The sequence below is a fragment of the Leucoraja erinacea genome, chromosome 15, assembly GCF_028641065.1.
Source record: "Leucoraja erinacea ecotype New England chromosome 15, Leri_hhj_1, whole genome shotgun sequence".
Classification (NCBI taxonomy): Eukaryota; Metazoa; Chordata; class Chondrichthyes; order Rajiformes; family Rajidae; genus Leucoraja; species Leucoraja erinaceus.
Genome location: NC_073391.1, coordinates 9,824,039 through 9,849,529, shown reverse-complemented (window position 1 = coordinate 9,849,529; position 25,491 = coordinate 9,824,039). Strand labels below are relative to the sequence as shown.

General features: G+C 40.9%; 1 protein-coding gene across 3 annotated transcripts in view; it reads left to right on the top strand.

Moving 5' to 3' along the window:
* The window catches only part of jakmip3 (Janus kinase and microtubule interacting protein 3), a 240,099-nt gene that overhangs the window by 1,314 nt on the left and 213,294 nt on the right, over positions 1-25,491 (top strand). For all 3 annotated transcript variants that reach the window (XM_055646660.1, XM_055646662.1, XM_055646661.1), the window contains exon 2: positions 13,231-13,728. In XM_055646660.1, the coding sequence (XP_055502635.1) occupies positions 13,231-13,728 (498 nt within the window). The remainder of the gene's footprint in view (positions 1-13,230; positions 13,729-25,491) is intronic.

The following is a 25,491-nucleotide window of genomic DNA, read 5'->3' as shown; positions in this document are numbered from 1 at the left end:
TGGGTTTCCTCCAGATTTCTCCCACATCCAAAAGACGGGTTTGGAGGTTAATTGGCTTCTGTAAATTTCCGGCAAGGTGGCGGCAGCGGTAGAATTGCTGCCTTACAGCGAATGCATTGCCGTAGACCCGGGTTTGATCCCAACTATGGGTGCTGTCTGTACTTGTCTCCCCTGTGTCTGCGTGGATTTTCTTAGAAAACTTTGGTTTCCTCCTACACTCCAAAGACGTACAGATATGTAGGTTAATTGGCTTGGTGTATGTATAAATTGTCCCTAGGATAGTGTTAATGTGTGGTGATCGCTGGTTGACACGGACTCGGTGGGCCGAAGGGCCTGTATCTCTAAACGAAACTAAACAAAATTTCCCCTAGTATGTCGTGAGTGGTGAGAAAGTGGGATATCATGGAACTCGTGCGAACGGGTGATCGATGGTCAGCATGGACTCAGTGGGCTGAAGGGCCTGATTCCATACTGAATCTCTAAACTAAACTAAACTCAACTAAGCTTGTCATCAAGATACCTCTAAAGTGTGTTAAGTACCATTGCTGTACTTAATGAGCAAAAGTGGATCACTGGTTTTGTACTATTGTGTATCACAGTAGCTACCGAGAAATAAAAAAATAACAGGCTAACATTTGGGAAATTTCTGATGTTTAAGGTCTAAATAAACTTTTTTTGGATTTGAAATATATCTGGTTCATTATTCAAGAAGCTATCAAAGCAAGCATGCAAAATAAATTAAAATAATAACTGCAGCTGGCAGATATCTGAATACAAAACAGAAAATGTTCTAAACACTGTGCAGGTCAGACAGTAAGTTGGATATACAGTTCATGTTTCAGGTCCGGAACCCTGCATCAGAACTGGGAAAGAGAGGAAACAAGTTAATTTTCTGTTGAGGTGAAGGTAAGGGTGGAATGGTGAGAACAAAGGGAATATGTCTGATAGGGCGAAATGTAACAACTTGAGATGCCCTCCATTTTCAGAAAACAGTGGTTGAGGGAACAGTTTCCTCTATTTCCCACACCTCCGCTCTCACGTCAGACAGGATAGTGACGGAGTTGGTTTAGAGTTTAGAGTTTAGTTTAGAGATACGGAGCGGAAACAGGCCCTTTGGCCCACCGAGTCTGAGCCGACCAGCGATTTGTGCACATTAACATTATCCCACACACACTAGAGACAATTTACACTTATTCCAAGCCAATTAACATACATACCTGTACGTCTTTGGAGTGTGGGAGGAAACCGAAGATCTCAGAGAAAACCCAAGCGGTCACGGGGAGAATGTAGAAACTCCGTACAGACAGCACCCGTTGTTTGGATTGAACCCGGGTCTCCGGCGCTGCAAGCGCTGTAAGGCAGCAACTCTACCGCTGCGCCACCTTAACCACCCTTTGCCTGTGACAATAATAAATCTAAATCTAAACCTCATTCCTTCATCCACGGTATATAGCATAACACTCTTCACCATTTCTGTCATTTGCAGCACGATATCGCCACCAGTCACATCTTCTCCCCGGCCCTTTCCACTTTCCACAGAGATGACTCTATCTGTGTTTACTCCTTGGTTTACTCAGCCCTGCCCACCCATCTCTCCCTGTTCCCATGCACTTTCCCTGCAACCGTAGAAGGAACAGCTGTTCCCACTCCTCATCCCACACGACCATTCAGGACCTAAACGGCCCCTCTAGAGGACACAGAGGTTAAGATGCAGTGGCTCCAACTGAACTCGTCGCATTCATGCTCTCGATGTGGCCTCTTCTACATTGGTAAGACCTAGCATGGATTGGGCGACCACTTTGCTGAAGACATGCAATGACCTTATTGAGCTCTCTGTTGCAAGCCATTTCAATGCCCATTCCTATTCCCACACGGATTTATCTGTCCTCCAACCTCCAAGGCCAAACATAAAGTAGAGAAACAGCTTCTCAATCACCACCTGAATAGTCTACAACCAAAGGCAAGGATATAAAATTCTCGAATTTCAGGGAACCCATACTCCCTTTCTCTCTCCTCCTATCTGCCCTGGTCCTCTGCATGCCTCACTGCCACTGTTACCCAATTTATTTCCCCTATGTAATAGTTATTTTGATCACAGCCAGTTTTTTCTATTAGTGCATCAATTCATGTCTTATCATGAATGTTATGTGTGTTCAGATTGTTTTGTTTTTAACCACATCTCCCCGCTGTGATTCTTAGACAAGAACTGTTACTTTTCTTTGACCTATCCCAACATTTCAATATCTTGTGGAGAGACTACATGATGTGTTTCGATGAGCAAGTCTGTATATTTGGTAATATCAAACACTGAATTTTAAGTTCCTTTAAGATCCTTTTTCTAAACAGTTTCCAGCTGTTAATCCACAGTACACTTGATCTTATCATTGCCAAAGGCGTTGGCTGGTTCAGGTTTGCACGTAATAAAACTGCTTGGGAACAAGTCTGTGCTAACATTCCCATGGTATAACCCAGAGCAGAAATGCTCACCATCAAGGTTTGACCTCTCCATCCTTGACCGCATTTGGGACCTCTACGGTTGCAGGGACAAGCTCCACGAATGAACAGAGATTAGAGATTGTTTTTTCACATTCAGACTCCAATCCCATGCATCAAAGGGTGGAAATCTTGGAGTTCATCTGATTGTACACGGAGCTGCTTCGGTCACTGCAGTGGGAGCTCCTGACCCAGTCGGTTTATCTTCAAACCTCAGTAATATTCTCCAGCCTCCCAAAGGGAGGTGTCTTCTCACCTTTACAGTGGGGCAGCCAGCCATTAATCCATGTTGATCGAGAGGTTGTCAGCAATTAAAGTCACAACTCTCACACCCACCCCAGGTAGGATATATCTGCTCCTTATCAGGACAGCAATACAACCCAAGCAAATGTATCTTGTTCCAATCGCCTGTCAAAAGATCCCCCTCACCTGTGTCGACGTATTACCTGCCACGCTTTGTCCTGCCATCCCTTTTTCCAAAGATGGACACAAAAAGCTTGGGCAACTCAGTGGCTTGGACAGCATCTATGGAGAGAAGGAATAAGTGAGTTTCTGGTCAAGTTTGAAGAAGGGTCTCGACCTGAAATGTCACCTATTCCTTTTCAGGGATGCTGCCAGTCCCATTGAGTTACTCCAGGTGTTTGTGTCTATCTTCGGTTTAACCAACATCTGCAGTTCTTTCCTACCTTTTCCCGCTTTCTTCGCTCCACCATATAATCAGTCCAAAGAGGGGTCTCGACTTGAACGTTACTGAAACCTGCTGAGTTTCTCCAGCACTTTGTGTCCTTTAATCTTCCTGTAAAGTTCTATAGATGTAACAGAACTAATATTTCTCTTTTATTTAACCTTTATTCCTGCTGCCACAGGAATGCATGTGAAGAAATGCAATGTGGCCGACCTTGGCATTAATAAGCAAAGGTATTTTGGTCATGTACAGGTGTAGAACATTTTTTGAAGGTTTTCAGATTAAAGACACTTTAAAGTTGAAAACACCCTTTCTTTGTTCTTGCTGGGAAGAGAATTATGATATTTCTGTTTGGCACAGACATTGTGGGCCTTAGAGCCTGTTCTTGTGCTGTACTTTTCTATGTTCTATGTTCTACTTTTACCATTTTCCCTCATAAGACTATCGTCCTTTTCGTAAATTATAAACCTCAGTGCATTCAGAGGGAATAAATTCATTTTCATCGCAATTAATTGGTTAGCTGGCTTATAACCTAAATCTGATGCGTTATGGTTGCTAAAATTCCATGACTGGTGTTACACTTGCCTTGGTTAAATATATCGCCTGTGATTGTTAGAGCTCAGTATTTATTAGGCACAAACAGACAGTGTAGGGAGATCCTACTGTCAAATTAATGGTAGTAGTTTTTTAAATTATTATTATGGAAGTGCTATTGTACCTGGGCCTGTCAATTTTAAACCAAAAATAAATTATGAAAACTAATTTTCCTATTCATTTTTATTAGCAATAATATTTATCCAAAATTGACCATAGAATTCTCCTTTTCGTGATCTCCTCTTGTTAAGTTTTCTGGTAGGCGGGTAGTCACATCTTGTATCATGATATAACAGTGTGTGGCTTCTATCAGTTTCCCGTGAACTCTGCCGAATGATTCATGGTTCATTGAAATAAATGTATGTTGATTTAACGACATATGACTACCAGACTCTATTCCCACGTTTTATCGGGGACATTGTTGACCCGGTGGAAACTAGAATGGGCAATCAATTCTATCACAAAAATGTTAATTAAATCCTTAGAGCAAATAAAAATCACAGTCATGATCCATAAACTATCAGCAGTAATCTAAAAGATTTAATTGCCCAATCTTTCAATAGTGTAAGAAGGAAACAAGACTGTCATTAAAATATTAGCTTAATGATACCTTTTTGGCTCAGCAGTAGTAAGTTTCTACCTGGGCACTCCCTAATCATATTATTTACCTGCTATTGTAGTGAACAAAATAAAAACTCATTTTCTTACTGACGTATTAAAGCAAATGGAATTGAGGAAAATTCCTCTTTGACTGATTTCTTCGACCAAGAAATTCACCGAGTATCTCCACTATCCCAACTCCTTAGGTTATATTACCTTCCTTCTGTCCACAAGTAAATGGCCATGTCTGAAGCAACTCCTCTTAAATTCACTCTGTGAAATTAATACCTCACTTTTCCAACCATCAAAAAGCAATACTGTTCCATAACTAGTCCACAAAAAAAATATCAATTATTTATTTGCCCACTCTTTTATAACCCCTTGTAATTTCTATAAGTTAAGATTTTGTACTAATATTATAGTATTTCATTGTTATGTAGTTTTTCTGCTGGGCATCAGTTTTGTCTCTGTATACTATTTGATAAATGGTACCAGTTCAGCTTGGGCTACATGGACAAGTTGGGCCGAAGAGCCTGTTTCTGTGCTGTATGACTCAACTCTTCAGATGGACATTGTTTGCTTAGTTACTCTATGTGTTTCCTTTATGTATACAGTGCCCTCCATTGTTTGGGACAAAGACCCATAATTTATTTATTTGCCTCTGTACTCCACAATTTGAGATTTGTAATAGAAATAAATCACATGTGGTTAAAGTGCACAGTCAGATTTTAACAAAAGCCATTTTTATACATTTTGTTATTCTGTGAGTTCCCACCAAAAAAAGCAAAATTATCTTTCCTGCAGGAGAAATGTTCCATTCAGATAAAGAGTGCACAATGGAACATAAATTGATTATAATTAATAATGTTACTACCGTTGTGAAACTGTAACACTCTTAATGATGTCAATGCTGAAACATATAAAACCTCTCAAAGTCATAAAAAATATAAAAGAATGTTGACGTATAAAATGTGTAAAGAATATTGCTCGCATAATACAATTTGATTGAGCATTACATCTGTGACCAATCTTTATTTGTATTTTGAAACACATTGTTAGATTTGCTCCTAAATGCAATCCAGCTTTGCAATGACAAATTTAGCTTTCTCCATTTGCAATTCTTATTTTATATACCTACTTGAATGTGAGACCATTCAGACAGAGGAAGGAATCCTTCGTCTTTTCCACCAAATTAATCACTGGTCGACTCATCTTTACTCCACATCTCTGCATTTGGCCCATATGCATGGATTACTTCATGAAAATTAATATTTCCTTGATGGATTGACAATTACATTGATTGCTGTTTGTCTATTACATAGTTGAAATGGTGCAACATGAAAGATTGCAAGGAAGGAAATCAGCAGGCTCTTAAGCCACACTGATCTTGACACACCATACTTGCAATGGCATGCGGTGAATTACTTCTGAAACCCCTATTTTAAGAATATTTTTAATGTATGGCATATTCATTACAGATAGACTCTAATGTATACACAGAAGTAAAACTCAGTTTATATTGGTTTCACATGTCTTGAGCATGTGACAAAGTGGTTGGGAAGAATACATAAGTCTTTGCTCCTGTTTGAGATAATTTCAATTCACCTACAATGCTTAACTTCGCGAACAGGAATGTCAGCATACAGATTAAGCAGTGTAGCTTTCCAGCTGAGAACCGGCATGCTTAGATTCTAAGAACTTAGGTGAAATTAACACCATAGATCACAACAACTTTGCAAAATCCTTTCAAGAAACAAACATAATTTAAGGTAACAGATTTAAAAACAAAAAATTAGTTTTTTATAAATTATTAAATGAATTAATCTTATTCTGTCAATCTTACTATCCTTTTACATGTTATATGGTTATATGGTTATATGTTATATGTGTTTAAAGCTCCACCTCAAAATAGTTATATTGCTAATTCTTGATTTTCATTTGTACGTTTTCTTTGATGTTGCTATCAACACTGGAGATTGACACTTTCTCATTTTTTTCAATAACAGAAATGTCTATTATTCATACTTTGTTGCAACATAGAAGAAATCCATTCTGCCCATAGCGACCACATTGATTCTTAGAGCAATGCTGTTCCACTATCAATATTTCCTATGAACTACTTTCCCCACATTCCCATTAACTCTCCGCAATATTCTACCACCTATCAGTACTAGGGAGGATTTAAGGGGCTGTCCCACTGTACGAGCTAATTCAAGTGCTCTCCCGAGTTTAAAAATAAATCAAACTCGTGGTAAGTACGTAGAATGTACGTAGCAGATACATCGGAGCTCGGGACGTCTCTTAGCGGCTCGTAACGCTACCAGCAGGTACTCGGGAAATGCGGTAAGCTCGGGAAGTGTCGTGAAGATTTTTCTACATGTTGAAAAATGTCCACGAGAGCCCAAGTACCTACGAGCGGCTATTACCGTAATTCTCCGAGTTCGAATCAGGGGAAACTCGGGAGAATTACTCTTGAATTAGCTCGTACAGTGGGACAGCCCCTTAACAGTGGCCAAGTAACCTCCCGACTAACTTGCCTTAAGGATGTGGGAGGAAACTGGAGCACCACGGGCAATTTAGGTGAGAACATGCTAAGTCCACAGAGATCAGGATTGAACCTGTGTTACTGAAGCTTTGAGGGAGAAACTCAATTAGCTTTGCCACTGTGCCACTTTCAAGATTCCATAGGTCTAGGCATCATTTGAAACTTGCTCCTTAGCACATCTCATCTTGACAACATGTTTGTTTTATTCCCTTTCCCTTAGGTAGGCATTTAGCTTCACCTTAAATGTAACTCTCAAATCATTCCCTCAATTCATTTATTTCAAAATACAATATTTTGAATGTGATGCTTTCAAAGTCAATGGAATTCTACTTGGGATGCCTGACTTGAATTGCAAGGAATACTCCAATTTCATACCCAATATGAGTTTAGGTAATCAGATGCACTGGTGCAATATCCAGGCCTATTATTTTTGATTGCCTTAGTTACTGCAAGCCTAATGATGGTGCATCTGGAATCTCAATGAATGATAGAGATATTGATTTCAATAGTTAGAAGAATCAAATGAAATATAAATCTCAATCCAATCTCATTGGTTTCAGGCAGCCAGTTGTAGTTAAATCACCCCAAAATGTATAATCAGTAGGCATGGATGTCTCAAGTCTCAAAGTCATAGATGAAAAAAATGCAGGTTGTAGGCTTGTGAAATAGACCTAATGATGCACAATGGTTATTAAAAACCCTGCTTTAGAAATACTTGAGTACTCACATATAGAAGGTCAAGAAGCAGACCAAAATGATGATCAAAAACTATGTTAAACACTGTAGTTCAGATTAAAGAAATTATAAGATTGACTTTATAGAAAAATTACATGTGTTAAAGGTACATGTTGTCATTCATATGCAAATCAGACAGCAAAGTCAAGGATTTAAGGGTTAAACTTGATGCTCCAAAATGTGCTGATCAGTTTAGATTAGTTTAGGTATGTTACAAAACCTACCTGAATCGTCATTGGGAATCTGCCCTCAGCCATGGCCGCGATTTTGGCGCTGTTTGGAGGGGGCGGGTTTAAAACGCGATTTTTACTAGGCTGTACTAATCGCACATGTTCAGCCTAGTAAATCATTAACGAAAAATCGCTGCAAGACCCGGTCGCAAAAGGTATTATTAGTTTTATAGGCCTCGATAATATAGTTCTAATAGTTTTAAAATTACTGTTTCATTCCGCAACCTCTCGCAGCCCCAGGGTTTTATAAAGCAAACAATTAAAGGTATGTACCTTATTTTTACATTAAATGGGGCATATATATAACCCTATATATCAAGTTATCTATAACGAATAGTTCATTTTGGGCTTTTTATATCCCGCAGTATTTTTCTCGGCATTTGAGGGCACTAATCCAGCGCTATGTCAACGTTCTAAACCAGCGCGTTCCACATGAACCCACTAGAAAGCCGATTTAAATGGGCATTTATTTACAGCAATTGAACACTAAATTCCTTCCATTTGGCCTATAAATTAATGTAAATTAGATATAAAAATCATGTTATATTGTGAATTATTTGTGAATAATCTTTGGACACTTAGGCTATTTAAAAATGTTAATCTTTCCTTAAGAAATGGGCTTTTGATTATCCAAGATCACAGCTTTTTTGTAATGTCCATTGAAAATCAATAGGGAACAAGATGCTAATTTCCGAGTATGAAAATGGTCATAACTTTTTTAATACTTGAGATATGAAAGTGAATTTGGTGTCAAATTAAACTTATTGTTATGCTTTATCTGATGGGATAAATTGCAGACTTGATTTTTTAAATCTCAAAATTTTGTAACATTGCTAATTAGTTGCCATTAAATTATATGTTATCTTTCGTCTCCCTGCTAATGTTAAGAAATGGCTAGATTTGCACATTAATTGACGATTAATCTGATGCAATTTTGATAGTTATTAGCACCATCTTAAAAAATGTGATATTTTTTGATTAACTGCTAAGAATACAAAATCTAAACTGGTTTATCTCATACAGTACATACAGTCAATTCCTTTTACTAATTTAACTCTTTTCATGTGATCTTTTTTTACATCCCTTTATTTAAAATGTCATTATTTAAGGAGATAATAGCGAGTTGATCCAACCCAATTGTCAACTTGTGCTTCTAACAAGATTGGGCACACATATTTTTCAAGCTGGATGAGACCGCTGGCAGCAGCAGCTCACCTGCAGTCCGTTTGTTTTTGCTTTTTTGTGTTGTTTTTTTTCGTTTTGGTTAGTCTAGTTTTTGGTTTTTAGTTTGTGTTTTGGGGGTGGGGGGAAGGGGGGTTGAAACAGGGCTTGCTGTCTCTCCCTGCGGGGGAATGCAACTTTTTTGTCGTATCCCCCTTCTCTGCCTCCGTCTGCCCTGAGGCCTAATGGCGGAGCTGGCGACCTCGAGGCTCAGGAGGCAGAGCCCGCCAGGACTCGCCCTGAGCTCGCTGACGTGAGGACAGTCCGGCTCGGGGCTGGAGCGGTGCTTCCGTGAGGGGCTGTGATGATCCCGTGAGGGCGGTCAGCACGAGGGAGGAACGGTGCTCCCGTCGGAGTGGCCGAGCTCGGGGAGGTACGGTGCTCGCAGCCCGAGGGAGGAGCGGCGCCCATGTCGGGGCGGCCCAACCCGAGGGAGGAGCGGCGCCCATGTCGGGGCCCAGCCCGAGGGAGGAGCGGCGCCCATGTCGGGGCGGCCCAGCCCGAGGGAGGAGCGGCGCCCATGTCGGGGCGGCCTGGCGCGAGGCTGAACAGTACTCACGTGAGGGCGATCCGGCTCGGGGCTGGAACGGTGGTCCGGTGGCTGGGACGGCGTTCTGGCGGCGGTGACCTGAGTCCGGGGTTCAGCCGCGAGCCAGCGGCTGCGTCGGCGGGACTGGTGGACGGCGGCTTCGACCACACCGGGCCGCGGTGATTGAGCCATGGGACTGTTTTAACATCGCCCGGTGGGGTATCGCCTCAGCGCAGAGGGAGAAGAGGAGGAAAGAGACTGCAGCCCTAAGACTTTTTGCCTCCATCACAGTGAGGAGGTGCTAGGTGGACTCACTGTGGTGGATGTTAATATGTGTTTATTGTTGTTTTTTATTGTATTGTATGTATGTATGACTGCAGGCACGAAATTTCGTTCAGACTTCGGTCTGAATGACAATAAAGGAAACCCTGTAACCCTGTAACCCTGTAAACCTGTAAGCCTGTAACCAAGGAAACCCTGATTCACGATTTACATTATGAGATGCCATGTTCCATCATGGGCCATACTTTTCTTCAGTACATTTGACCAAAGTTGAACTAGAAGGAATTAGATCATGCTGATTATCATCAGTTGGGCTGGTTGACATTCAGTTGCTGAAACTGAAACTGAACTTCCACCTGCACTCTATGAAACGAACAAGTTCAGAATATACTGACAGTTTGGAAGATCAAACATCTCAGGCTGCTCTCCTACCAGACTCACCATGGAGTCCACTGCCAGAGCCCAATCTCGCTGGCATTCCCCATAATTATCCCAGAGAATTATCGCTCAAATCTTTTGGCAGGCCTGGTCTAGATCAGGATCTACATTCCAATTAGATGTTTTTTGTAACTTACAAATAATTAAAAAAAATTAAATTATTTCATATATTTTTTGTGAACATGTTGATTATTTTCATAGAAATAGTAACTATCAAATCATTCCTTCAATCCATTTAATTCAAATTTATTTGCTTCAGTTTTAATTATTCTGAATGCCACATCGAAAAAAAAAAAATTAAATAAATGTTTTTGATTTGGCAAGATTCTGCCCATCTCTCAGGGCTACCAACCCATCTAAGACTGCCTGTGATGTTTTGCCACTCTCCTGGTCTCTCTTCATACCCTTTCACTCTTCTAATTTGTGTGTCTGTCAAACTGCACTTTCAATGTATTCAATGGTTTTACTCCACAGTTCAGAATTCCCAAGAGTCACGACCTATAAAGAGAAGACATTCCTCCTCATCTCTGTCTTAAACACATGTACCTTTATTCTCCTTTATAAGTCCGAAGAATCAACCGAGTGAACATTTACTGCACTAACTCTAATACATGCAGATCCTCCAGGTTGGGTCTCACTAATGTCCTGTATAGGTGCATGTATCTCCATGTATCTCTCAATCAAAACCAATGTTCTATGAGCCATCCCAAACTGTGTACTGAACCTTTGTGCTTCAACAATCAATCAATCAATCAATCAATCAACCTTTATTGTCATCTTGCAAGCAACAGTTGTACAGTGCAAAATGAAAAGACGTTTCCCAGGGAATAGTGGAGCATCGCACATGAAATTTAAACCGTTTCACACATAATAACACTAAAAACAATCCAGTCCCTGATGGAACAGTATAAATAAATAGTTAAAAGCAGGTAAAACACAACGTTAAAATACAATAAACCAATCATAAAAATGTCCGGGGCAGCTGATTTGAGTGGCCAATGCCAGCTATTAAAGTGTCCGTGCCAAGCCGCAGAATCAAGTGACTGTGAGTACAGAGTGACTGTTTAGCAGCCTCACAGCCTGTGGTAGGAAGCTGTTTTGCAGTCTTGTAGTCCGGGCTTTGATGCTTCGATATCTCTTGCCTGATGGCTGGAGATCCAGGTGTATGTAGAGGGGGTGCAGTTTGTCCTTAGCAATTCTCTGAGCTTTTTTCAGACAGCGGCTCTGGAACAGTTCTTGTACCGACGTTCTGAACTAGGACTCCTTTGTAGTGCAATATTCCATTATCATTTCAATGTTCTTTTTGTTTAAATAATAAACATGCACACACACGCGCACACACACACACACACACACACACACACACACACACACACACACACACACACACACACACACACACACACACACACACACACACACACACACACACACACACACACACACACACACACACACATAATCATACATACTCTCACAAACTCACACTAACACAGACATCGATATGCACACCTATGCTTACATTCACACTCAGGCCCACACCCAACCCGCACTCACACTCACACTCACACACAAACTCACACCCATACCCACACCCACACCCACACCCGCACCCGCACCCGCACTCACACCCGCACCCACACCCACACCCGCACCCGCACCCGCACTCACACCCGCACTCACACCCGCACTCACACCCGGACTCCGCATTCCATGAGCACTTCACCAGCACAGTGCTGCAGTCTCATACCAAGACCCCTGCTGAGCACAAAGGTTCACTATGGTCTCCATTTGTAAATCGCCTTGACATAGGAATATATACTGGCAGATCCTTCAACGTACATTGTCTGTGCTGAACATGATGCCAAGTTTAACTGATCTCCTCTTTCCGCATGTGATCCTTATCTTTCCATTACCTGCATATCAAGAATATCAATAATGTCAAAGTATATATTTCTAGCTTGTATCACTGAGAATTTGAGAAATATTACAAGATTCATATTTTTGGTAGTTAGCAATGGTGTGCATTATATTTAAATACCTAGATTTAAAATATCAGATTGAAGAGGTTTTGATTTAGTTGCATTATTCCCCTTGTACATGGATATGGGAAGCAAAAAGAAACACCACAGCTAAATCTTTGTGAAACAATGTGATCATTTCCAGGAGAGAAGGGATCACCCGTTGTTGTGCTTCAAATATGAAGAGTTAAGGGCCTGTCCCACTTGGGCGTCATTTGCCCGACACGCCGATAATGACTGATGAGCGACTGTTGTGCGAAAATCGTCTAGCAGTACGACAGTCGCACACCAAGTGTCCCTGAGGGCCCTGCTTCTTTTGGGAGACATTTGCGATGTTGTTCGTACCTAGTCCGAACCTACTCCGTGGCAAGGATTTTCCCAGTGAAAATCACAGATACTATGGTGAAAATGTTTCGAAACTACGCCGCTTTATACCCGTAGTCTTCATGTGGTACGGCGCTCAAATAACGCGCCGACAGCATACGGGTGGCGCATGGTTACGGACGTTGATGCACGGTGACGCATAATAAATTAGCATAGGCAACGTTCATGTGTAACCATGCGTCACCACGTGCTACACGTATGGCGTCAGTAGGTCAGCGTACGCAATCAGTACGTCAGCGAGTGCAAGGGATACATCATGCAAGTGGCACGCGAGGGTTTTGAGCATCCCAAAATCCTGGGGCTCCGCGCGTTACCGTGCGTAACTGCATACCCACCACGCCTCACCATGCGTGCATTACAACGCGCCAATCAATTTTTAGCATGTCGTGTAAATGACGCGCAAATGACGCCCAAGTGGGACGGGCCCTTTAATCTAAAAATAACACGTGGGCTTACTGTGCTCTATTCCTCAGGTTAGCAAATTGGAACGAGAGAAGAATCAAGAGGTTAAATTGATCAAAGAGCAAGAGCAGCACAAGCACACAGTGTTGGTGACTGAACTCAAAGCCAAGCTGCACGAAGAGAAAATGAAGGAACTGCAGATGGTGCGAGAGACTCTGCTCCGGCAGCACGAAGGTGAGCTCCTCAGGGTCATCAAAATCAAAGATACAGAGAACCAGAGAATCCAAGCACTCGTTAACGCCTTGCGAGATGGAGCTACCGACAAAGTTAAAACGATGCTTTACAATGAAGCCAAGGAAGAGGCTAAGAAGGTATTTGAGATTGAGAAAATAAAACTGCAACAAGAGATCTCAGAACTGAAGGCAGCTAAGAAGCAATTGGAAGATGCTTTAAATCAGACTATTCATGCTGATAGGTTGAAGGCTGCAGAAATAAGAAGCTTGTATCACCTGCACCTAGAGGAGATCTCCAGGATAAAGAAAGATTGTGAAAGAGAGATTCGTAGGCTGGTACGTACCATTTTCTTAACATAGACGTTATTACTGGTAATTGCATGTTTAATCAGAAAGATGAATTTAAAGATTGCTCGCTGCACCTGAAATATTCACGTAGATTAGTTGCAATTATCTCAGAGCTGAGTTAGTTACTTGAGGTTTGAACTGTGCAATTACATACTCTGAAGGAGTCATGGTTTCTAAATAGTACATGATAATAACATTGTGACTGCCTGAAATAAACCACTTTTTGATATCTTTCCGCAAAAAAAAGTTGTTGTAAACCTTACAACTGATAATAATTTGAGCACATTTCAAGAAGTTACAATCTTACTACCAATGTTGTATGCCATATCTCGGGTTATTTGGCATAGCTGGCAGGTTAATAAATATACAGTAACTGAAATGTACAATGAGAACTGATGTGGAATTAATGTATTTAAGTAACTATTTCCTATACGTATCTGCTTGTAAAAAAATTACACCTTTTAAAAATGGACTAAATAACATTATCATTTTAAAAGCAATAATCTCCAATAATAAATATCTGAAAACTGGAATATAGTCTGGAAACCAATGTCTCAATTTCAATGGTTCAAATTTCTATGGTCTCCTTGGTATCCATCAATGTAAATTACATTTACCCAAATATAGTGCGGTTCAGTTCATATCTTTAAATCCATCATTCAATTTTCAAAATATGTAACTAATTTTCTTTCAGACAGTTTGACAAAGTGAAAATGAAAACAGGTTTCCAATGGTACCTTAACCTTTAATAATGAATGTAAATGGCTCTTGCAGTGTGCTCCTTCATTTTATTTAGAATTGTAGATCATCAGCATTACATAAAAATTGGAATTTATTTGGTACACCTTCTAGTATCCTCGAATTACATTTTCCATTATACAGCCCACCTTTACCCATTCACTCACATTAATATAACAAATCTGTTACAGTTTAAGATGTTCCTTTGCCTCAAAGGACAATTGTTGGAAAATATTTAAATAATTATTTTTGGTATTTTCTAAGCTCTAATTATTTTTGGTATTTCTAAAAGTGGTCGGGACACTAAGAGAAGATTGGGAACATGAACTAATGATAAAGATCCCGAAGGATAGATGGGAAAAGTATCTGATGAACACACATAATTGCTCCATTAATGCAAGACATAATTTAATTCAATTTAAATTATTACATAGACTATATTATTCAAAAACGAGGTTGAATAAATTCTACCCAAACGTCTCTCCCAGATGCGATAAATGTTTGTTTCAAAACGCCAATATAACACATTCATTTGTAGGATGTACAAAGTTGAATAAATTTTGGAGCGATATATTTGATATATTTACAAAGCTTTTCAAGTCAAGAATAGAACCTAATACGGAATGGATTATATTTGGAATAATAGTAGGAAGATATCAATTTAAATAAAGACCAAAAAGTATTCTTTAATTATGGGTTAATAATTGGAAAGAAATTGATACTTAAATTTTGGAAAAATACAGCTATACCAACTATTAAAATGTGGATTAGGAATATGACGGACATAGCACACCTTGAAGAAATGAGACTCCACCTAATAGATAAATATGACCAATTCTTAAGGAGTTGGTCCCCTTTCATCAACTTTTTGGAATCATGTGATGCAGCAGTACCGTAAAGATTACTGATTTCAGGTCAGGTCGTGGATAGATTTACATCTCTGAACAAAGATTTGAAAATTTATTTTTTAAGGGTCTTTTCTCCTATTTCTACTTTCTATTTTTTCTTTTCTTATATACTCATTTCACGTTTTTCTATTTTCTACTATCTATTTTTCCTCTTTTTCTTCTTATTTAAAAAAAAAAAATTTTTAACTTCCTTTTCAAAAACATAAAACTAGAGGTTGTATATAGAATGTATTACGTTATGACATAGTTGGCACCTAAAATTAGGTACCACTGTATTGGTTTGTACTGTATTAACTTCTAATAAAATAAACAAAAAAAATAAAAAATAAAAGTGGTCGGGAATAATTAGTCATGATGAGAGACACGATAAAACAAAAGAAATTGGGGAAAAAGCGGGAGTGGCTGGCAAAACCTATAATCACGTGGAACTTAATATGTCGCATATGAAAGTTTCAGCTAGAATATCAATAGAAAAGGATCTATAAATTGTGAATTACATTGGTGTAGAGATAGCCTTTGAGTGCAGGAGAATGGGGTGACTTTAAACAATAGACAATAGGTGCAGGAGTAGGCCATTCCGCCCTTCGAGCCAGCACTTCCATTGTGATCATGGCTGATCATCCCCACATTCAGTACCTCGTTCCTGCCTTCTCACCATATCCCGTGACTCCACTATCTTTAAGAGCTCTATCTAACTCTCTTGAAAGCATGCAGAGAATTGGCCTCCGCTGCCTTCTGAGGCATAGAATTCCACAGATTCACAACACTCTGGGTGAAAAAGTTTTTCCTCATCTCCGTTCTAAATGGTCTAGATGGAAATGGAATTGGAGAAGGCTGCACAAATTTCAAAAGGAGGAAAAGGGGAGAGCATCTGTGGATTGGGCAAGGGATTGGAGAGTATGTTTCAGGGTTAAGATTGGTGACTGCAGTGGGAGGATTTTCAATGAATTGGAAAGGGAAAGGTGGAGAGAGCCTTCAGTGAAAGTACTGTTGAAATGCTCATGAAGTGGACATGGAGTTGGGGTGCAGAGAGAGTGGTTGACGTTCTTGTGGACTTGGATTGGAAAGAGGCTCAGAAGTAAAAGTGGGTTTGGGAGAAGATGGACCACAATATTAGAGAAGTGTCTTTGACAATAGGAATTGGCCTTGGAAAATAGAAGGAAGAGGCAGATTGTTTTGATTTAATATTTATCATCCTTAAATTACCTTACATTTTCATTCTTGTCTATTTAAATAATGTTCAATTGTGCTGCAGAAAAATTGAGCCTTTTTTTAAGCAACTGTTCAGCCACCCTTGGAAATGCTGGAGCAAGTGACTACAAGGAGAGATAAAAAAAGATACAAAGTGCTGGGACAACTCAACAGGTCAGGTAGCATATCTGGAGAAGGTGGATAGGTGATGTTTCGGGCCACATCCTTTTCTTGGCTGAGTGCTTATCCTAGTGTGATAGCACAAGCATTTTATGTTTTAATTGTAATTTAACATCTAGCCCAGCTAGTGACGGCAGTGAATAGAGCAGCTGACAATTAGGGAAAGTCCATGTGGACATGGAAAGAAAGCTGACTAAAGGGAATAGACCCCACTAGTGCTGTTATGGGTTAGCACCTCATCTCATCGTCTATCCATGTTCTGCAGAGATGTTGCCTGTGTCTTTGTGTCTTTATTTGTAAACTAACATCTGTGGTTCCTTGTGGCTGCAAGGATGGTGGAGGTGAAAATTCTTGCAGGCAATTTGTAATTTCACAGTTGCAAATCTATTATTTCCTTGGGAATAAACAGTAATTACTTTCCATAAAAATGACGAAAATAGAAACAGAAAAAATAGACAGAAAATGCTGGAAATACTCAACGGGCCCAGCAGCATCGATTATCCACTTAATTATCAGTTTCTAATATTCTTCAAGTCAATCTCAAAATTTCCAGACAAATAAATTTAAAGAAATTATCTGCTACTAATACAATAAATAAGGAGAGATGTAGGTTTAGTTTGGGTAAGAATTAGATGCAAAATGGAAATAGCTTAAAATGATGTTAAACTTTAGTACAAACTTAGGTGAAAAATACAAACATCATGAGCTATGGTGTCACACAAAAATGTTTGCACTTTTGCCAAATGAGCATTTTAATTCAGTTAAATCCTATATTCTTCTCAGCAAAACTCACATGGGTTAAGTTAAAATGAAAGTTCTTCCTTTGGAATCCATATAGAATTCTCAATAAAAAAAGGGCTGCTTGCTCTAAACAACAAGTAAAACCTCTAGAAATAATTTTACCCTTGCTAATCATCAATGTTTTCTGATATTTTTGCTCCCTACCAATCCAGTCACCCATATACCCCAAAATAGTCACAAAATGCTGGAGTAACTCAGCAGTACAGGCAGCATCTCTGGAGAGAAGGAATGGGTGATGTTTCAGATCGAGGGCCTTCTTCAGACTCATATACCCATTTACTTGATTCACCAGACTCAATGCAAGTTTACTCTTGATGTTGGAGAGGGAACAGGCATTTACAGAATCGAATCATTAGGCATGTGGATTATTTAAGATCAATCAAGAAATGCACCATTAAACTGGAACACGTTGCATAATTAATGCAAGAGTGTAGCTTCAACAAAAAAATAGTTTTAATGGACCACGTATTTGGAATTTTGTGGTGTAAGAAGCTGGAAATACTTTTATAGATTGGACTTATTCTGAAGTCATTGATTTTTAACTGCAAAAATACAGTCCGCATAACTACAGTGGATTAATTTGCTTGAAAGCAAGGGAATAGACATTTAAAAAAACATATATATCTACTTTAGCACTTACAAACATATACATGCTGACCTTGCATTGACCTCCACATGAACATCTGGGAACTGGCCACTAAAGTGGGAGCAAAAGATGAACACAGTTGTAACCACAATGCTAAACTCTTGTAATACAATCCTTCACCACATGCGGTTCTTCAAGCAGGATAGAGACTCACCACAGATTGTGGCACTGTGGCAAACAGTTTAAAGGGACTGGTCCTGCATGTTCTCAACAGTGTTTCGTGACCTTAAGCTGCCACATGGGATCAGTACAAACATAGGGAAGAACACCTACTCTTGATTGCCACACATTTGATAAGTTGATTGTTAATAAGTTAATAAATCATTGCTTCACTTTAAAGATAAATTGAAAATAGAAAGGCAGCAGAATGCACAATGACTGAGGGACTTCATAGAAACATAGAAACATAGAAATTAGGTGCAGGAGTAGGCCATTCGGCCCTTCGAGCCTGCACCGCCATTCAATATGATCATGGCTGATCATCCAACTCAGTATCCCGTACCTGCCTTCTCTCCATACCCCCTGATCCCCTTAGCCACAAGGGCCACATCTAACTCCCTCTTAAATGTAGCCAATGAACTGGCCTCAACTACCCTCTGTGGCAGAGAGTTCCAGAGATTCACCACTCTCTGCGTGAAAAAAGTTCTTCTCATCTCGGTTTTAAAGGATTTCCCCTTTATCCTTAAGCTGTGACCCCTTGTCCTGGACTTCCCTAACATCGGGAACAATCTTCCTGCATCATAGCCTGTCAAACCCCTTAAGAATTTTGTAAGTTTCTATAAGATCCCCTCTCAATCTTCTAAATTCTAGAGAGTATAAACCAAGTCTATCCAGTCTTTCTTCATAAGACAGTCCTGACATCCCAGGAATCAGTCTGGTGAACCGTCTCTGCACTCCCTCTATGGCAATAATGTCCTTCCTCAGATTTGGAGACCAAAACTGTACGCAATACTCTAGGTGTGGTCTCACCAAGACCCTGTACAACTGCAGTAGAACCTCTCTGCTCCTATACTCAAATCCTTTTGCAATGAAAGCTAACATACCATTCGCTTTCTTTACTGCCTGCTGCACCTGCATGCCTACCTTCAATGACTGGTGTACCATGACACCCAGGTCTCGCTGCATCTCCCCCTTTCCCAATCGGCCACCATTTAGATAATAGTCTGCTTTCCTGTTTTGCCACCAAAATGGATAACCTCACATTTATCCACATTATACTGCATCTGCCAAACATTTGCCCACTCACCCAGCCTATCCAAGTCACCCTGCAGTCTCCTAGCATCCTCCTCACAGCTAACACTGCCCCCCAGCTTAGTGTCATCCGCAAACTTGGAGATATTGCCTTCAATTCCCTCATCCAGATCATTAATATATATTGTAAATAGCTGGGGTCCCAGTACTGAGCCTTGGGGTACCCCACTAGTCACTGCATGCCATTGTGAAAAGGACCCGTTTACTCCTACTCTTTGCTTCCTGTTTGCCAGCCAGTTCTCTATCCACATCAATACTGAACCCCCAATGCCTTGTGCTTTAAGTTTGTATACTAATCTCTTATGTGGGACCTTGTCGAAAGCCTTCTGGAAGTCCAGATACACCACATACACTGGTTCTCCCCTATCCACGCTACTAGTTACATCCTCGAAAAATTCTATAAGATTCGTCAGACATGATTTACCTTTCGTAAATCCATGCTGACTTTGTCCAATGATTTCACCACTTTCAAATGTGCTGCTATCCCATCTTTAATAACTGACTCTAGCAGTTTCCCCACTACCGATGTTAGACTAACTGGTCTGTAATTCCCCATTTTCTCTCTCCCTCCCTTCTTAAAAAGTGGGGTTATGTTTGCTACCCGCCAATCTTCAGGAACTACTCCAGAATCTAAAGAGTTTTGAAAGATTATTACTAATGCATCCACTATTTCTGGAGCTACTTCCTTAAGTACTCTGGGATGCAGCCTATCTGGCCCTGGGGATTTATCGGCCTTTAATCCATTCAATTTACCCAACACCACTTCCCGGCTAACCTGGATTTCACTCAATTCCTCCAACTCCTTTGACCCGCAGTCCCCTGCTATTTCCGGCAAATTATTTATGTCTTCCTTAGTGAAGACGGAACCAAAGTAGTTATTCAATTGGTCCGCCATATCCTTGTTCCCCATGATCAACTCACCTGTTTCTGACTGCAAGGGACCTACATTTGTCTTAACTAATCTCTTTCTTTTCACATATCTATAAAAACTTTTGCAGTCAGTTTTTATGTTCCCTGCCAGTTTTCTTTCATAATCTATTTTTCCTTTCCTAATTAAGCCCTTTGTCCTCCTCTGCTGGTCTTTGAATTTCTCCCAGTCCTCCGGTATGCTGCTTTTTCTGGCTAATTTGTACGCATCATCCTTCGCTTTGATACTATCCCCGATTTCCCTTGTTATCCATGGATGTACTACCTTCCCTGATTTATTCTTTTGCCAAACTGGGATGAACAATTTTTGTAGTTCATCCATGCAGTCTTTAAATGTCTTCCATTGCATATCCACCGTCAACCCTTTTAGAATCAATCGTCAGTCAATCTTGGCCAATTCACGTCTCATACCCTCAAAGTTACCTTTCTTCAAGTCCAGAACCATCGTTTCTGAATTATCAATGTCACTCTCCATCCTAATGAAGAACTCAACCATATTATGGTCACTCTTGCCCAAGGGGCCACTCACAACAAGATTGCTAACTAACCCTTCCTCATTACTCAATACCCAGTCTAGAATAACCAGCTCTCTCGTTGGTTCCTCTACATGTTGATTTAGATAACTATCCCGCATACATTCCAAGAAATCCTCTTCCTCAGCACCCCTGCCAATTTGATTCACCCAATCTATATGTAGATTGAAGTCACCCATTATAACCGTTTTGCCTTTGTCGCACGCATTTCTAATTTCCTGTTTGATACCATCTCCAACTTCACTACTACTGTTAGGTGGCCTGTACACAACACCCACCAGCGTTTTCTGCCCCTTAGTGTTTTGCAGCTCTACCCATACCGATTCCACATCCTCCAAACTAATGTCCTTCCTTTCCATTGCATTAATCCCCTCTCTAATCAGTAACGCTACCCCACCTCCTTTTCCTTTCTGTCTATCCCTCCTGAATATTGAATATCCCTGGATGTTCAGCTCCCAGCCTTGGTCACCCTGGAGCCATGTCTCCGTGATCCCAACTATATCATAATCATTAATAGCTATCTGCACATTCAACTAATCCACCTTATTACAAATGCTCCTTGCATTGAGACACAAAGCCTTCAGGCTTGTTTTTACAACACTCTTACCCCTTACACAATTATGTTGAAAAGTGGCCCTTTTTGATTTTTGCCTTGGTTTTTCTGCCTGCCACTTTTACTTTTCACCTTGCTACCTATTTCTTCTGCCCTCATTTTACACCCTTCGGTCTCTACGCTCACACATTTAAGAAACCCTTTCCCTTTAACTCCATCCTCCACTATCCCATTCAACACCCCACCCCCCTTATTCAGTTTAAAGCCACCCGTGTAGCAGTGGCAAACCTGCCTGCCAGAATGCTGGTCCCCCACCTGTTAAGATGCAATCCGTCCCTTTTGTACAGTTCCCCCTTACCCCAAAACAGATCCCAGTGATCTAAGAATCTAAATCCCTGCCCCGTGCACCAGTTCCTCAGCCACACGTTCAGATCCCGTATCTCCCTGTTCCTGCTCTCGCCAGCACGGGGAGAGTGAAGAGTGAACTCTTCAACGGTGAAGAGTGGTATGGTCATGAAGGAATTAGTGCTGAGCCAGTTCTGTGGTAGCTGGTGGCCAAGGCAACGTGATGGATGAACCTATGTAGCCTTGTGCTCAGCAGGCTCCCATTTACAGTTTAATTTGACAATGTGACCATCACAGAGTTCGAGTGGACCAAAAGTTCCATCTACAAAACAAGAACGATAGTGCGACCTCTAGTCTTTGACATTTCTACCCTGGGAAAAAAATTCCGATTGACCACACTCTCTGTGCTTCTCATAATTTTATATACCTGTATCTCGACTCTCCTTAACATTTGACATTCCAGAGTAAAACTATCCGTGTTTGTACAATCTCTCCTTATAGCTGATACTTTCTAACCCAGCTAGCATTTTAGTAAACCTCTTCTGTACCCTCTACAAAACCTTCACATCCGTCCTGTTATAGTGCGACTGGAACTTCACGCAATACGCCAAACGCTTCCCAACCAATATCCTGTGAAGCTGCAACATTGCTTGCCTTCTCTTATACTCAATACCTCAACTGATGAAGGCAAGCCTTCTTTACCACTCTTTCAACGTGTTGCCACTTTCAGGGAGTAGTGGACTTGGGACTCCAAAATCCTTCTGTACATCAAAGCTATTTTTTCAAATGATGGTTGTTAATCATTAACCTTCCCATTCCTGTACTGACCTTCCTGTCCTGGGCCTCCTCCATTGCCAGAAGGAGGCCATATGCAAACTGCTGGAACAGCACCTCATGTTCCACTTGGGTAGCTTGCAACCCAATAAAATGAACAGTGAATTTAAAGTAACTTATAACAACCACCCCCTCCCCCTCCACTTTTTCCTCTGCAACTCCGCTTTCCTTCCCCCTCCCCTCCCCTGTGCCCCACCTGGCTGCCACTTATTTCTCTCCTTGTCTCCTCCAATATTCCTTCCTCTGACTTCACAATTCGCAACTCTTCAATCATGTGCCGTACTTTGGCCTGCCTCCCCTCTCTCCCAGCCTTCTTCTCCTCCCCCCCACACCACACACAATCAGTCTGAAGAAGGATCCTGACCCAAAAAATCACCTATTCACGTTCTCCAGTAATTCCAGCACTTTATGTCCTTTAATGTTATTAAGAATCTTACCATTAAATGTTACTTTCCCCTTATATTTGGCCTCCCAAAGTCAACACCTTAAACTTGTTAGGATTAAACTTAATCTTCCAGTTCTCTGCCCATTTCTGTAGCTGATCTGTATTCCATTGTATACTTTGACAACCTTCCTCACTGTTTGCAAGTCCACCAATTTCCGTGTTGGCTGCAAGCTTACTAATCAATCATCTACATTTACATTCATTTATATATGCCACAAACAACAGAGGTCCCAGCACAGATCATTGCGGAACTCCACTTGTCACAGAACTCCAGCCATAACAACACCCTTTCACAACAATCCCCTGTCTTCTATATGAAAGCCAGCTCTGAATCCAAACAGCAAAGTTCCCTTGCATCTTTAATCTTCTAGTTCAGCCTACTAAATCACTTGATCAAATGCCTTACTAAAATCCAGGTAGACAACATCCACTGCCTTACCCTCATCGATTACCTTCGCAAGATCTGCCATGGGCAAACCCTGCCTACTGGCCCCAATTAACCCATTGGCTTTAAATTTGTCTGCTTTCCTGTCACTTCTAGCCTTGAATGACTCTGCAGAATTACACAGATAACAAGAGAAGGAAGCTCTGAGAATAGCACATCGTGAAGGATAGCAAAGTGCAGCATATGAGTGCTAAAGGCAAGCCTGAATCATACACAGCCTTCTAAAATCAGGAGTGATAAGTGGATAATCCATCTCTCCATTCTCCTTGCATCCCCATCATCACAGAAACCAGTTTCCAGCCAATTCAGTTCACTCCATATACCGTAATATCATGAAATGGATGAGAACACTGGGCACTGATGTAGCGAAGGCCAGCACTCTGGAACAATTCAGCGGGACAGGCAACATTTCTGGAGAGAAGGAATGGGTGACGTATCGGGTTGAGACCCTTCAAAACCGTTCTTCAGTCTAAAGAAGGATATCGACCCGAAACATCACCCATCTCTTCTCTCCAGAGATGCTGCCTGTCCCGCTGAGTGACTCCAGCTTTTTGTGTCAATCTTCAGTTTAAACCAGCATCTGCAGTTCCTTCCTACAGCGCTCTGGAAGAAGCTGGATCGCTGGCCAAATTGTTCCAGTACAGTTACATTCAGGTATCTATCAAATAAGGTGGAAAATTGCACCAGTGAGTCCTATTCACAAATAAAAGGGCAAAACCTATCCAGCTGATTAACATCCAGTCAGTCTGTTATCAATCATCCTCCTCACCCCCATAATTATCACTCACCCACAACAGATAAACAGGCCCACAAACAATCCATTGCCCTAGAGTCGTCACTGAATTGCCTGTGAGAGTTGATTCACAGGTTCTGACCTTGCACAGAAGATATTGAGGGGGGGGAGGGGTCGGGAAGGAGATAGGGGGGAGGTTGCAGTCTGACACCTATTTAATGTATCCCAGACTCAAATTTCACTTCAGAATGTTTCCATAAGAAATGCCAGTGCAAAATGTAAATGATAAAAAGCGGCATGGTGGCGCAAGCGGTAGAGTTGCTGCCTTACAGCGAATGCAGCGCCGGAGACCCGGGTTCGATCCCGACTACGGGTGCTGTCTGTACGGAGTTTGTATGTTCTCCCCGTGACATGCGTGGGTTTTCTCCGAGATCTTTGGTTTCCTCCCACACTCCAAAGATGTACAGGTATGTAAGTTAATTGGCTTGGTACATGTAAAAATTGTCCCAAGTGTGTACAGGATAGTGTTAATGTGCGGGGATCGCTGGTCGGCATGCCCTGGTGGGCCAAAGGGCCTGTTTCCGTGCTGTATCTCTAAAGTAAACTAAATAAACTAATTCAGAATACATTCACCTTTCCTGTACATTGTATCTAGGAATTCTGCTTTCTGCTGCTACTAGATTCACAAGACCTCAGATGGATTGATAATTGTGGAACTTCCACATCAAAGTGATAAATGTAAAGCTTTTAACACTTGTCCTTTCACCCAGATTGGGCCAGCTGACGGCTTCTCTCTGCTAACTTTATAAACACAATTTTTACCTTCCTGCTGTTTGTACAGACGGCAAATAAATGTGAAAATTATTCCGCTCAGTGTGTGATATGGGTTTTTCTTAGAATGAGATACAAAGACCTGAATGTTCTCTCTCTGTTTCAATCACCTTCAGTTCCCAAGTACATTCGGTACTCAACCCAGGAACTACAATCCAAATGTTATCATGAGTGTAATTGTGTTCTTCAAATTAGATCTAAGTGAGCCATTGTAATGTGCCTCGATGAATAACACGTTTCTCAATTTATCGGTTCAGCTGAATTTGCAAGCTCAATTGAACAATGCATCAGGTTAGGAAAAAAAACCCACAAGCAACAGGGTAGGTCTGGAGAGTTGGAGAGATGAAGGAGGATGGATGGTGTTCCTAAGCCTTAATAATCCAATACATT